The sequence below is a fragment of the Sceloporus occidentalis genome, unplaced genomic scaffold, assembly GCF_023333645.1.
Source record: "Sceloporus occidentalis isolate IW3139 unplaced genomic scaffold, rSceOcc1.0.p SCAF_7, whole genome shotgun sequence".
Lineage (NCBI taxonomy): Eukaryota > Metazoa > Chordata > Lepidosauria > Squamata > Phrynosomatidae > Sceloporus > Sceloporus occidentalis.
In genome coordinates, this window is record NW_028316987.1 from 96,239,562 (window position 1) to 96,253,358 (window position 13,797).

Consider the following 13,797-nt stretch of genomic DNA (forward strand, 5'->3'; position numbering starts at 1 on the left):
ATCATATTTGAAAACTCCTGGAGAACAGGAGAGATCCCAGCAGACTGGCGAAGGGCAAACGTTGTCCCCATCTTCAAAAAGGGAAAAAAAGACGATCCCAACAATTATCGTCCAGTTAGTCTGACATCGATCCCAGGAAAGATTCTGGAGCAGATCATTAAACAGAGAGTCTGTGAATATCTAGAAGGCAATGCCATAATCACAAAAAGTCAACATGGGTTTCAGAGAAACAAGTCATGCCAGACAAACCTAATCTCTTTCTTTGATAAAATTACCAGCTTGGTAGATGAAGGGAATGCTGTGGATATAGTATATCTTGATTTCAGTAAGGCCTTTGACAAGGTTTCCCATGACATTCTTGCAAACAAGCTTGTAAAATTGTGGGCTAGACAAAGGAACTGTTAAATGGATCTGTAATTGGTTGACCGGCCGAACCCAAAGGATGGTCAGCCATGGCTCCTTTTCATCCTGGAGAGAAGTGACCAGTGGGGTCCCACAGGGCTCTGTCCTGGGCCCAGTGCTATTCAACATCTTTATCAATGACCTGGATGACAGAATTGGGAGCATACTTATCAAATTTGCAGATGACACCAAATTAGGAGGAATAGCTAATACCCCAGAGGACAGGATCAACATTCAAAATGACCTGAATAGACTAGAAAGCTGGGCCAAAGCTAACAAAATGAAATTCAACACAGAGAAATGTAAGGTATTGCACTTAGGGCGGAAAAATAAAATGCACAGATATAGGATGGGTGACACCTGGCTGAATGAAACTACGTGTGAAAGGGATCTAGGAGTCCAAGTAGATCACAAGTTGAACATGAGTGAACAGTGTGATGCGGCAGCTAAAAAGGCCAATGCTATTTTAGGCTGCATCAATAGAAGTATAGTGTCTAGATCAAGAGAAGTAATAGTGCCACTGTATTCTGCTTTGGTCAGGCCCCACCTAGAATATTGTGTCCAGTTCTGGGCGCCACAATTCAAAAAGGACATTGAGAAACTGGAGCGTGTCCAAAGGAGGGCGACTAAAATGGTGAAAGGTCTGGAAACCTTGCCCTATGAGGAATGACTCAGGGAGCTGGGGATGTTTAGCCTGGAGAGGAGAAGGTTAAGAGGTGATATGATAGCCCTGTTTAAATATTTGAAAGGATGTCATATTGAGGAGGGAGCAAGCTTGTTTTCTGCTGCTCCAGAGAACAGGACCCAGAACAGTGGATGCAAGCTACAGGAAAAGAGATTCCACCTCAACATTAGGAGGAACCTCCTGACAGTAAGGGCTGTTCGACAGTGGAATGCACTTCCTCGGAAGGTGATAGAGTCTCCTTCCTTGGAGGTCTTTAAACAGAGGCTGGATGGCCATCTGTCAGGGATGCTTTGATTTGGATTTCCTGCATGGCAGGGGGTTGGACTGGATGGCCCTAGTGGTCTCTTCCAACTCTACGATTCTATGATTCTATGATCCCTTGGGGTCTCTTCCAACTCTGGGATTCTATCCATGCTCTCACTTTCAGAACTCATTGCTTCCTGGTACATACCTGGAGAGTTGGAATTGTCCTTTTCCTATCACAAGAAGCTTGGGGGAATTCCTTTTTGGCTAATTCTGTGAGTGATAGTCCCCCGAACAGTCACTTTTCCAGGCCTTAATGACACATGGGGCAAAAGGTAAGTGCCTGGACTGGGACAATAGAAGGGCCTAAACATGCTAACAGTGTGGTCAGAACCAAATGGCTAGTTAGAGCTGGACTTGGCCCATCAAAGCAATGGGACTCATTTATGGGTGGTACTCTTTAGCAGTCGGTTCAACACGTTTATTGCAATTGGAACTATGGGTGGGATTTGGGCCTATCATGTTCGCTGATATGGGGTACATCTCCCCAGTGTACCTTGTTTTCTCCCAAAGCTAATTGGCAGGTTTTTTTTATTGATTTGATCATTTGTATGTACAGTGCTGTGTACATTTACAGCGCTTTAGAAATAAACTATAATAACAGTAATAATAACAATAGCAATGAGGTGGACTTTTATGAGGTGGACTTCGGGTAACTTTAGTTTTGGGGGGGGTTGGGCTATGTGGCCATATTCTAGAAAAGTTTATTCCTGACATTTCACCAGCATCTGTGGTTGGCATCTTCAGGAATAAACTCTTCTAGAACATGGCCACATAGCCCGAAAACCCCACAAAAAGCTATGGATGCTGGCCATGAAAGCTTTCGACTTCACTTTGGGTAACTATTTTTTGGGGAGGGAGAAAAGGTTGACCATGTGCCCCAGCATGAATTTCAGGGGTAAAACCAGGCTCCTAAAACCCTGGACTCCTTCCCTCCTTGCCCTGTTGTCTTCTCCTCCCATGCTTTGCTAGTTCTGGCTTTCAGCTTCACCATTTTCTGCATGTTGGCTAGTTTTGGGGGGCAGGGGTTCTCAGTACACTGGCTAGCTTTCCTCTTTAGAACAACACATAAGCCATGCACAACGCAAGCAGGACACAGTCCAGCCAAGGTTTGGCCTCCCTCCATCTCTGCCGATGGCAGCGGAAGAGCATTAAGCCCTGGTTGGCTTCTCTCCATCCCTTTTTGCAGTCTCTAGGGCCAGCGAGGAGGGGCTTTGCAATTTGAAATGTGCTTTTAGCCAACTAGGGTTGCATTGTCAGCAAGCGTGGGAAGCATGCGATTTGCACCAACACCCAGTTCCCAGATGCAGGCATCCATGCTCCAGTGTGCCTATCTGAATACCTTCCAAACAGTCCCTCCTAATTTTTATTTTATTTTATTTTTTGGCCATCATTGGATGTTCCTTGGCAAATCCAATCTTCAGAGTGCCTTTTTATATGAAGTGTATATTTGCGCCTAACAGGTGACGGAAAGATTTTTAAGGTTGAAATATCTGTATAATATAAAAAAAACCCAGCACAAAACCAGTGAAGGCATAAACCAGTTGTGGTTATTTTTGTATCCCTGGCTCTTTGGGAATGACTGTTCCTTTCTGACTGATCACAGGTACCATTGTTCGGCATCATGAATGCTGGAGCTTGAATCTCTCCTCGCTGTCGTAATTGCAAAGCAGGCCCAGATCCCTCTCTGGGGAGCCATGGTTCTCGGTCTTCATTCCTCCAGATGTTTTGGACTTCAGTTTTCAGAACCTGTGAACTTTGCTCATGACAGGTAAAGTCTAAGGCATTTGGAGGGACCAGAGGTTGAGAACCACTGCTGTGGAGGACAAACCAGTCTGGCCCATCTGCAGGCAGTGAATTGTCTATAGTTCTCATAACATAACTGTATAAGTTTCTAGTCCTCAGGGTGTTAACACAGGCTGCATCCACACTGAAGAGATAACCTGGTTTGGCATCACTTTTTAGTATCCTGGCTCAAGGCTATGGAATTCTGGGAGTTGGAGTTTGTTGTGGGGCCCAGAGTGGAGGTCTGGCATCCATGCTCCATGCTCTGCTCTGCTCTGGGCCCACAACAAACTCCAACTTCCAGAATTCCATAGCCTTGAGCCAGAAAGAGTTAAGCAGTGCCAAACCTGATTATCTCTCCAGTGTGGATGCAGCCACAATAACATTGGGGCTTTGGTTGTTTATTGTGCCAGTTTGTCCTTGTGGGATCTGGTGATGCTCACCCTCCTCACACTTGGGCCAGCTGACAGCATTGTTTTGCGCGTGACCCATTTCGGCTGGCTTATCGCTGTGCCGAATTAAGAGAAGGAAAAGGTGGGCCAGGCTTGCTTTGTTGGTCTTTGGACCCTTTGCCTCCGCTGCCACTCTGGCTTTTTGGAAGATCAGTTTACCAAAGATCTAGTTCAAGTCTGCAGACCCTTCTGGAATGGGATGGGTGGGAGTGGTGCTGCTTCTGCAGTTGGTTCAACCTCATTTGGGACCTGTTTGTGCTGTTCTCTCGCTCTCTCTCTCTCTCTCTCTCGATGGATGAATATTTTGTGAATGGAGTATGTGTTGCAGGCAAATATACCTTTGCACACCAGAATTCAGCTTTTGCTTTGCTTCTTTCCTGAACTGCTTTCCTTCCTGATGGAGGACTTGGCTTTGGGAGAGTATGTTAGTAGCATCCAGCTCAGTTTATCCACCTCAACGTTAGGAGGAACCTCCTGAGAGTAAGAGTTGTTCAACAGTGGAAAACACTCCCTTGGATTGTGGTGGGGGTCTCCTTTTTTGGAGATCTTTAAACCGAGGTTGGACTTCAGAATCCCAGGCTATTGGCTAACATGGCTGAGGCTTCTGGAAGCTGAAGTTCAAAATCTCTTAAAGGGCACTGTTTGGGGACCACTGGGTTAGGGTCACCATTAGTCAGAAATGACTTGAAGGCACACAACACTTCCCACATATGTCTCACTGTTGGCTATGCTGCCAAAGGCTTCTGGGAATGGTAAGCCCCATGCGGTTGAGGAGCCACAGTGTGCGGCATGCATGGCAGCAGGAGGAACAAAGGGTGCCCCTTTTGCCCAGCTTTGCCTCCCTGACCCACAAAACATCCGCTCAACCAGCCTGAACAAGGCAATGTCAGCACAGCACTTTCTGGCTTTTTCGACAGCCAAAAACACTGGAATTCTTCTCCTCAGCAAATAGCCAAGCTGTTCACGGCAAAAAGCAGCATCAGATTCCTATGATGATCCAGGGAAGGCAGCAAGCACTTCCTGGGCAGAGTCTGTGTGTGTTGCCCTTTGTCTTGGTGGCATCCAGTTGGTGATTTACACATGCATATGTCCCTTTGCCACTTGACCACACATTGATGTTGCTTGGCCACATGTGCCCGTTTTCGTATGTGAAATTTTGGAGGGTATATGGGAGGAAGGCAAAGGCAACCCCCTTCTGAACACATCTTGCAAAGATAACCCCATAATAAGGTTGCCATCAGTTGGAAACTTGGCATTGTGGTTTGAGTGTTGGACTGTGACCCTGGAGGCCAGGATTCGGTTCCCAGCTTGGCCATGAAATCCACTGGGTGACTTTGTGCAAGTCACACTCAGCCTGAGAGGCAGGCGCTGAACAAATCTTGTCAAGAAAACCCCATGATAGGGTTGCCATAAAGCCAGAAACAACTTGAAGGCTCACAACAACAAACACCAAAGTTGGAAATGACTTGAAGGCTGACAGCAACCACCAGAGAGCCATTGGACTGCCCTTTCTCACTCCCAAAAGGAGGCCATTATGCCAGGAAGGGAACTTGTTGAGCTGAACACCTACACAATGACACAGTGCTGCTCTGGCTTCACAGTCCCATTGGGTCCCCAGTGCGGATTCCTTGCTCAAGCAGCTGAGCCCAGGCTCTTGCCTCTTCTTGCATCAGATTTTGGGAAGCCCTCTTATTCCCCCGGCTTGGTCTGGAACTAGACTTCCTGAAGTTTCATTATAATTCAATTTTTGCAATACAGTTGGGAACAGCGGTGATCCATTTCCCCAGATTTTAAGCACTTGCCATTACATTTGCCTTTCTACAAGCAAACAAACAAACAGGCAGAATTTTAACAGTGCCTCCAAAACCTGAAGGCTGGTCCTAGAGCAGCTATGCTGCCCAGTGTATGGGCATGATGGGAGTTGTAGTCCAACCTGTATGAAAAGGGATGGGTTGGGGAAGACTGGAGCATCCCTCTTGACATCATAGAGATAGGCACAGGGGCAGAGCATTCACAGTTGACTCAATCTTTGGAGAGCAATAGGCGTTATGGGGTGCAAGGAGGATTAAGAAGGTATATAATGTTTGTAAGTGGTAGGTAGGGAAATGCTGGAATGATGCTTCTTCCCTTCCTTTTCTACTTTTCCCCGGGAAAGAAGTTACTAATCTTTGGGTCCAACTAATACCCAAGAGATGCCATTTGGGGTGGAGGTATGAAGACAATCCAGTCCAGAGTGTTTATTACCAGAGAATGCCAGCAAGGTAAAACTGTGTCGTCGTTTCAAGAACAAGCCAGTCCCAAGTTTCCACAAACAGAAGACTTTGAAGCCAGGCTGCAGTTTAAGTGAATATACCGTTTATTGAGCAGCATCATCAATGCAGAATAGTTGGGACTATCTATTGGCAGTCCTAACGTACAACAGCTGTATTGGATATGGGCAACTGTGCATCTATACAGAAAGGTGGGAGAGAGGCTGGGTGGGCCTGCCAGCCATTGCTACATAGTCAGCTCCTGCAAGAAAGAGAAGATGATGGATCAGGGTTGCAAAAGAGAAGGTTCCTGCAAAGCAGATTTAATGCTATTGTCACCCTTATGCTGGAATGGTTATGAACCAGAGGTCTCTTTGGATCACTACATGTAACACCCAACTAGATTGCCTACTGGGATGCCCACCACTAGGACATGAGGGCACCTGATATACTCCCATAGCAGGAACTACCAACTTCTATGTCAGTGGGGCAGTGAATCCACATGTTTTGGATAGCTTTAAAGACGTTTGTCATGTATCTCAATCTCTGCCACTCAATGTGAGGGCTTCCACTTGTCCCTTCACCAAATGTGGGGACCTTCTAGATGCCCTCATGGTTTATTTGTTAGTCTAATCCAGTGATTCCCAAATTTTGGTCCTCCAGGTGTTTTGGACTTCAGCTCTCCAAAGCCCTAACCAGTTTGGCCTGTAGTCAGGGATTCTGGGAGCTAAAGTCCAAAACATCTGGAGGATCAAAGTTTGGGGAGTACTGGTCTAATCTCACCACTGGACACTACAACCCTTGAACACCGCTGTCATTGACACTGTGTGTCTGAACTCAGTCATTCCCATAACCTTTATGTTGCATTCTCAGAGCCACAAATAGCCTGCCTTAAATTCTATTGTGAGAAAGGCAGGATATAAATCCTTGAAATAAAATATGTAAATAAATAAGTAAATACAAAAATTAATTTTATCAACCAGAAGTTCATCTTAAAGTGAAAGATTGCTTATTCAACACATCTAAATCCAGACTGACTCTAATGAGCTAACTCCCATCTCTCACTCCTAATCCAAAATAACCTGAGTTTAACTCAGTCTCTAGTCCTGATTTAACTATCCTAGCATCTTTAAGTCACACATCCTTAAGTCCCTGTATTAGAGGGTCCTTTAGCCAAGGTTTCACTTATCCACATCTTGGCCAAAAAAGGTCTCTCTAGGCATCTGAAGGTCCTCCAGCATGCCTCTATGGTCAACCTCTGGCAGAAGTTGGCCATAGGTTTTCCACTGGAGAATCTCCAGGTGCCTAGAGAGATCATTTCTCTTGCCATTTGGAAGTCCTTCAGAGCCTCCACCAGAAATTCAAGGTTTGCTGTTATCTGCAATTTTCATGAACAACACTAAGTCTGGGAATGTATCCCCCATAGAAACGGGGGTCATACTGTACTCCAAATTGTCCTACGCACCAGTTTTTTCAACCATCACTGGTTACTCCCAGCATCCCATGCTCTCACTCCCTTCCAACAAACCACTTACCTTACATACATTTACTGTATGTTGCATACATAGCCATGCCTTACATTAATGTCTCTAATAAACTTAGCAATGCTTTAAAACTAATTCCAGAACATTACTGAGGTCTCCAGGCTGCTGAAGCTATCCTGGATGGCCACAGGTGGCCCATGGGCCACACTTTGTCCATCTCTGCACCAAAACCTGGGCAGAGAGGTCCTCTCCTTGGTGCCATCAAAGAGCGTTTGTTAGGACAATTCATCTTTAAGTCATCTGATTGCACTGCGGCATCACTAGGGCTGGTGTCACAGTAGTGCAGTAACTCATAGTATCACTCCCATGGACTTCCTGAGATGGAAGCGTGGATGGGAAGGAGGGTTGGCAAAGATGGGATGCCCTCGGACAGTGTTTGAATTACAGAAAATCTCCATTTTCAAGGGAAAATGTCACAGCAAGAGCTGGTAGAAAAGGAGCCAAAAAGGTTGAGAGGGGGAAGCTGCAGGAGGAGGAGCAGAGAGAAAGTTGATAGCACTGCCATCCTCATACCATCAAAGGGAGTGGCATGCCAAGGTGTGGCCTCACAACAAGAGACTCACCATGATGGCGTTCACAATATCGTTGTTGTTGTGCCGGAGGGCCCTCACAGCTTTGGGACGCGAGACATTCGCCTGAGCCATGACCAGCTCAATATCTCTCACTTCCAGACCAGTTTCGTCAACCTGGAGGAGAGAAGAAGGAAGGAAGGAGGTGGACTGAGACCCAGAATCCCACCGGTGGAATTGTCCTCATATTGGTCTCACTCCAAAGGAACCACAAAAAGCCAGCAGGCGCTTTTTGTTGTTGGTTAATCTTAACCTTTGGAAAGGAGGTGGAGGAGAAGAAATGAGAAGAGGAAGGAACAAGTAAGACAGGAGGAAAAGGAACAAGTCAGACAGGTAAGGGGGAAAAAGGAAGGAGAAAAAACAAACAGTGGAGACAAGAAAAAAGGGGGGTGATAAGGAGGAACAAGGAAGCAGGAGACAGAACAAGAAAGATGAGGAGGAGGAGGAGGAGAAACAGGGAAGGAGGTAGAGGAGAAGGAATAAATTGGACAGGGAAGAAAAACAATGAAGAAGAAGAAAAGACAAGGAAGGAGAAAGAATGAGGAGAGGAGGAGACTAGAGATAAGGAGGACAACAAGGACAAAAGGAAGAGGAGGAGGAGCTGAAAGAAGGGTGAAGAAGAGAAACAAGGAAGGAAGATGAAGAAGAAGGAAGAGGGATGAAAGCAATGGGGAAAAAAGGAGGAGAGGAAGTAGTAGCAAAGAAGAAAGGAAGAGTAGATACAAGGAAGAAGAGGAAGAAGAAGAAACAAGAATGAAGGACCAGGAAGAGAAACAAGGAATGAAGAGGGCAAGGAAGAAGTCAAAAAGCCACAGGTAGATGAACACCAAAAGGCTGACCTGACATTTTTGTCACATGAGCAACTTTTGCATTCAGTCCAAGACTGCAGAGGTGGAACTGTATGTGTTGCTACTATGAATGCCAATAGGCAAGAGCACACAAATAGGGGTGGATGCACATGTGCACAGGGTCACCTGCCCAGTTGCACATTCAGGTATGAACTCTGTTGTGCAACATTGTCATTCCACAATGGGTTCTGTAGCACAATCCATGTGTAACTCCACATGCAGAGATAGACATTATGCAACCCCAAGGTAGGATCTTGGCTCATGGCTGTTGTAGTTCCAAAAACTAAACATATCCAAGCTCTGTCCTCCAGTCTGCTTAGGATAAGGCCACTTACTGTGACTTTTCAAAGACAGGGGAAACAATCTGAGAGATCCATCACAGATAATCATGAAATGAAAACTCTCTTGGACCCGATCCAATTACTTCTCCCTTTTTCAACACAGCTGTAGGCTGATCAGGAGACTGGCATTGTATCCTCTCTGTCTCCTTCTGTAACCACTGTCCCTGCTGCTTTCAAATCCTTCAGTGGTCCCACTTTATCCAGTTAATCCTCTGCTGTCCCACTTTCTCAGCTGTTTTTAAAATGTCCTGTTTCTCCCTCTTTGCCTTACTTCTTGTTGCAAACTGCATTCAAGGTTTAATTAAATTAACCCAGCTTTGTAGACCTATTTGGGTTTGGGTTTTTTCCAAGCTTTTCTAAACTTAGTACATCAATTTCAGAGTTTCAGTGCGTGAACTACTAGTTTTGTTTGTGTGTCCCCCCCCCCCTCCATTAATAACTTTTGCCCTCTTAACGCTGGGGGTTTCACATCCTTTTGGCCACACTCTGATGTTGCACATGTCCCTGTTTTCCTCTCTGGAATGGCTTGCATCTTTGGACCTTACCTCCTCTTCCTCCTCGCTCTCCTCTTTGATTGTGAGTGTTGGGGCTGTCTCTGTGATCAATGGCGAATGCTCGACAGGGACCTTGAATTTCTCCGCTGCCGCTTTGTGGACCTGCTGAGAGAGGTCTTCAATCTGTGGAAGGAACAGGAGGTAGGGGGAAAGACCCATGAGGACTAGTCTCTCTGGAAAAGTAGAAGAGCTTCATGGAGAGAATGATGGACCACTTGGAAACTCCATGAGTCAAATAATGCCTACTTCAAAGAGGATCCTCAAAAGTCCAGCAAACACCAGCCTAAGTACTTCTGTAGCCTCCAAGAGGAACCAAACCAGTTATCGAAACTGTTCAAGTGGAAGCAGATTTTTAGAAACGGATTGCTGTAGGTTCTTAATAGAGTGCTGTTTTGTTGATAGCCCCTGGTCATGCCTCTGAACTCCCTCATCCACAATCCTTCATACTTGGAGAAGAAGAGGCAAGATTCAAGAAATGTATGTCTTCTCTTGATCTGGTGGTGCGGTGGTTAAAGGACTTTATTGCAGCCACTCACTCATTCACAAACCACAAGGTTGTGAATTCAATACCAGCTAAGGGCTCCAGGTCAACTGAGCCTTGGCATCCTTGCGTAGGCCACCAAAATGAGTACACTCTTACCCCGGGATACGAATGCGCCGGGATACGAAATTTCCGGGTTACGAAAAAAAAAATATTTCCGGGTTACGAAGGTTATTCCGGGTTACGAATAACCTTTTGGTGCTTTTCGGCGCTATTTCGCACCAAATCGCGGCTTTTCTCCATTAGCGCCAATGGCTTTCTCGGCTTACGAAGCCTTCCGGGTTACGAAAATGGCGGCGGAACGGATTAATTTCGTAACCCGAGGGCCGAGTGTACCCAGATTGTTGGGGACAATTAGCTTACACTTTATAAACTGCTTAGTATATCAGTAAGCAGTATACAAATGCATTTGCTATTGCTATGGCTATGTCCCTGTAGTCAGACGTGAAATTATTACAGTGGACCCTTGCTATCGGCTGGGGTTTGGTTCCAGGACCTCCCACAAATACCAAAATTTGTGAATACCCACTTCCATTAAATACAATAGCACAATAAGATGGTGTCCCTTGTATAAAATGGCAAAATCAAGGTTTGGTTTTTGGAATTTATACTTTTTAAAATAATTACAAATTATGGATGCTTGAATCCGTGGATAAAAAATCCATGGATATGGAGGGCTGACTGTGTGTTGTTACTGAGATCCACTGAGATTTCAGTGTTACTATAATCATAGTTTTTGTGGGTTTTTCAGGCTATGTGGCTATGTTCTAGAAGAGTTTCTTCCTGATGTTTCGCCAGCATCTGTGGCTGGCACAGATGATGGCAAGACGTCAGGAAAAAACCTCTTCTAGAACATGGCCACATAGCCCGAAAAACCCACAAAAAACTATGGATGCCGGCCATGAAAGTCTTTGACTTCATGTTACTATAATCATTTTGCATCTGGCTACAGGGACATAGCCAAATCCTTCTCCAATTGTGCCTGCTCCCCATGAAGCATGGAAAGGCTGTGCAAGGGGGGATTTCAGAGGTGCACAGTATGTCTGAGGAAGGGGGCTTTGGGTCCTGCAGATGGAGAAATGGAATACCAAATTCCACAGCCCCTCAATGCAACAGTAGTCGAAACCTATACTGGCATATGCCACTAATAAGATGCCTACCCCAGTGTGCAAACTCCCAAGACACAAAGGCACTTGAGACCCACATGGGCACTTTCCACCCCCAACAGTTCACCTTGGCTTCTCCAAAGACAATGTAGATGTCCGATGCCGGGCTTTTGAAGACGTCTGGCTTGGTTATGACAAACAAGATGTTCTTGGATTTGCGAATGGTGATCCTGGTGACCCCGTGAATTTGCCGCAGACCGAGTTTGGACATGGCCTGGAAGAGAAGAGAAGAGAAGAGAAGAGAAGGGGAAGCCAGCTTGTGAGGACTAACTCTGAGCCAGACATGAGGGACTTTGGATACAACCAACACGCTCCCAGCAACATCTCCAATGGACAGAAAGTGACCCATGGCATTCTGATCATCCAATTTTGAGTCAGAGACTATTTTGGAGTTATGTGTATCGACTGTTTCTTTCAAATACAGTGGGCCTTTGGTATCACTAGGGTTTGGTTCAAGGACCCCTGTGGATACCCAAATCCATGGATGCTCTTGTCGCATTAAATACAATGACATAGTAGAATGGTGTCCCTTATATAAAATAGCAAAATCAAGGTTTGTTGTTTGGAATTTATACTTTTAAAAAAATATTTTCAAGCTATGGATGCTTGAATCCATGGGTCAACTGTTTATACGCAGATACTTTATTTCAAGGATGGGTAACTGTGGGTGGAGGCTAGGAGACCACATTATCCCCTCTAGAATACTTTGGAGACCCCATTCCCACTATATCCCCCTGCCAAAAACAAAAAAATGCCTCCAAATACCCTCTTGGAGCATTGGGGACATATTTGCCATGTTTTTGGCAAAAATATCCAGCTTCTAGGGGGCAAGGAGGGCATTTTTGCCACATCTCTGGATATGCCTGAGCCATTTTAAGTACAAAAGAAGCCTTTTTATTTTAATGCAACTGAGACTGAGGTTTACTGATACACAAACATCTGGGGGAGGGGGAATCCTGATCCCACTATGATCTCCAGAAGCCAGACCCAGTCATCATCTTCTCCATCAGCCCAAATCTGCAGCAGAAGGCCAAGCTGTGGTCCAGACCCATGCAAAGCGCAGGGCTCCTTAGGAGTCAGAACCAGGGCTAATCCCAAAAACCAACCACAAACATGGGCAACCTCATCCAGGGTCTTAACCCAGCTCTGTCTCTCGGATCTTAAATATGAAGGACATGTATATGCCGTTCTCTTTACAGTATTACAATTACTTGTTGCATAAAGCTCTGAATGTCTTTGAATATAGTATTTAAATGCTAAATCAAATACAGTGAGCCCTCCACATTTGATAGGGTTAGGGGCACAGGGCCCCTGTGAAAGTGGGAAAACTATAAATAAAAAACCACCAATTCTTTTACCAGAGAGAACACCTCTCTAGGAACCTCCAGGTCCTCCAGTGCACCTCGATGTTCAACATCTGCCAGAAGCTGATCAAAGAATCATGGTGGAGGGCCTACAAATGCCTAGAGAGTGTTTTCTCTAGGAAATGGTAGGTTCTCCAGCATATCTCTATGGTCAATTTCTGGCAGAGCTGCAACGGAGGACCTAGAGATTCCTAGAGAGAACATATCAAAACCACAAATAATCAAATTCGCGAAAGACAAATCCGCAAATGTGGAGGGCGCACTGTAATATTATTTAGGGCACTGGGAAATTTTACATAATGTTTTCTGGATACTTTTTCAATTCTGCTTAAAACACCACCATCGTTGCTAAATAGCTGAGCAGAGCCACCTTTCCAAGCTCTTCTTTTGGGCTCCTGGACATCTCAAGCCATCTAATTCATTTGTTGGCCATCCCAGTGATTCTTCCTCCTGGGATGCCGCCATATTTCAAACCTTCTCTTTGGGAAGTTATTTTGAATTAAGGCAAAGGGTTCAGGGAAGTCTTACCTTCCTTGCCTTCTTCTCGCTCCGACTCTGTTTTGCTTTGCTGATGGACTCTTCGCCAGTCCCCAAGGAGTGTGTCAACTGTGCCTGGAAGATGCAAGCAGGGCTATTGGGCGACATTCATAGAAACCCAAAAAGTTACTGTATTCCTGAATCAGACCCTTGACAGCTCCATCTAGCTCAGTAAAGCCAACTTGGATTGGCAGCCAGATTCCTCCCAGAATCCAGGCCAAATACTTCCCTAGCCTTCCTTACCTGGAGATGTATTTGCTGGTGGCTCTTCCTTGACCAAGACCAACCCCAATAAACTTCCAAAATGAGATAAAACCAGATGACTTCAGGGCAGTACAAAAGACAAACTTGTCTTTGGTTCAGAGGAACATAAGGAGACTGCCTTCTACTGGGTCAGATTCTTGGACAGGACTGGAAAGAATGTGTAAAAAATATGTGAAGAATTGCCAAGAAACTT

At 45.4% G+C, this 13,797-nt stretch overlaps 1 protein-coding gene across 3 annotated transcripts in view; it reads right to left on the bottom strand.

Annotated features, from left to right (window-relative positions):
- Nucleotides 1-3,439: 3,439 nt before the first annotated feature.
- The window catches only part of LOC149310176 (uncharacterized), a 50,971-nt gene continuing 40,613 nt past the window's right edge, over nucleotides 3,440-13,797 (bottom strand). For 2 of the 3 annotated variants that reach the window (XM_089533845.1, XM_089533847.1), the window contains exons 5-9: nucleotides 13,332-13,415; nucleotides 11,507-11,653; nucleotides 9,724-9,855; nucleotides 7,984-8,106; nucleotides 3,441-6,138 (exon numbers count right to left, since the gene is read on the bottom strand). In XM_089533845.1, coding sequence (XP_089389971.1) covers nucleotides 6,124-6,138; nucleotides 7,984-8,106; nucleotides 9,724-9,855; nucleotides 11,507-11,653; nucleotides 13,332-13,415 — 501 coding nt within the window. In that variant the 3' untranslated portion in view covers nucleotides 3,441-6,123. Of the gene's footprint in view, nucleotides 6,139-7,983; nucleotides 8,107-9,723; nucleotides 9,856-11,506; nucleotides 11,654-13,331; nucleotides 13,416-13,797 lie in introns of all 3 variants that reach the window. The other variant, XM_089533848.1, reaches the window with a different exon arrangement.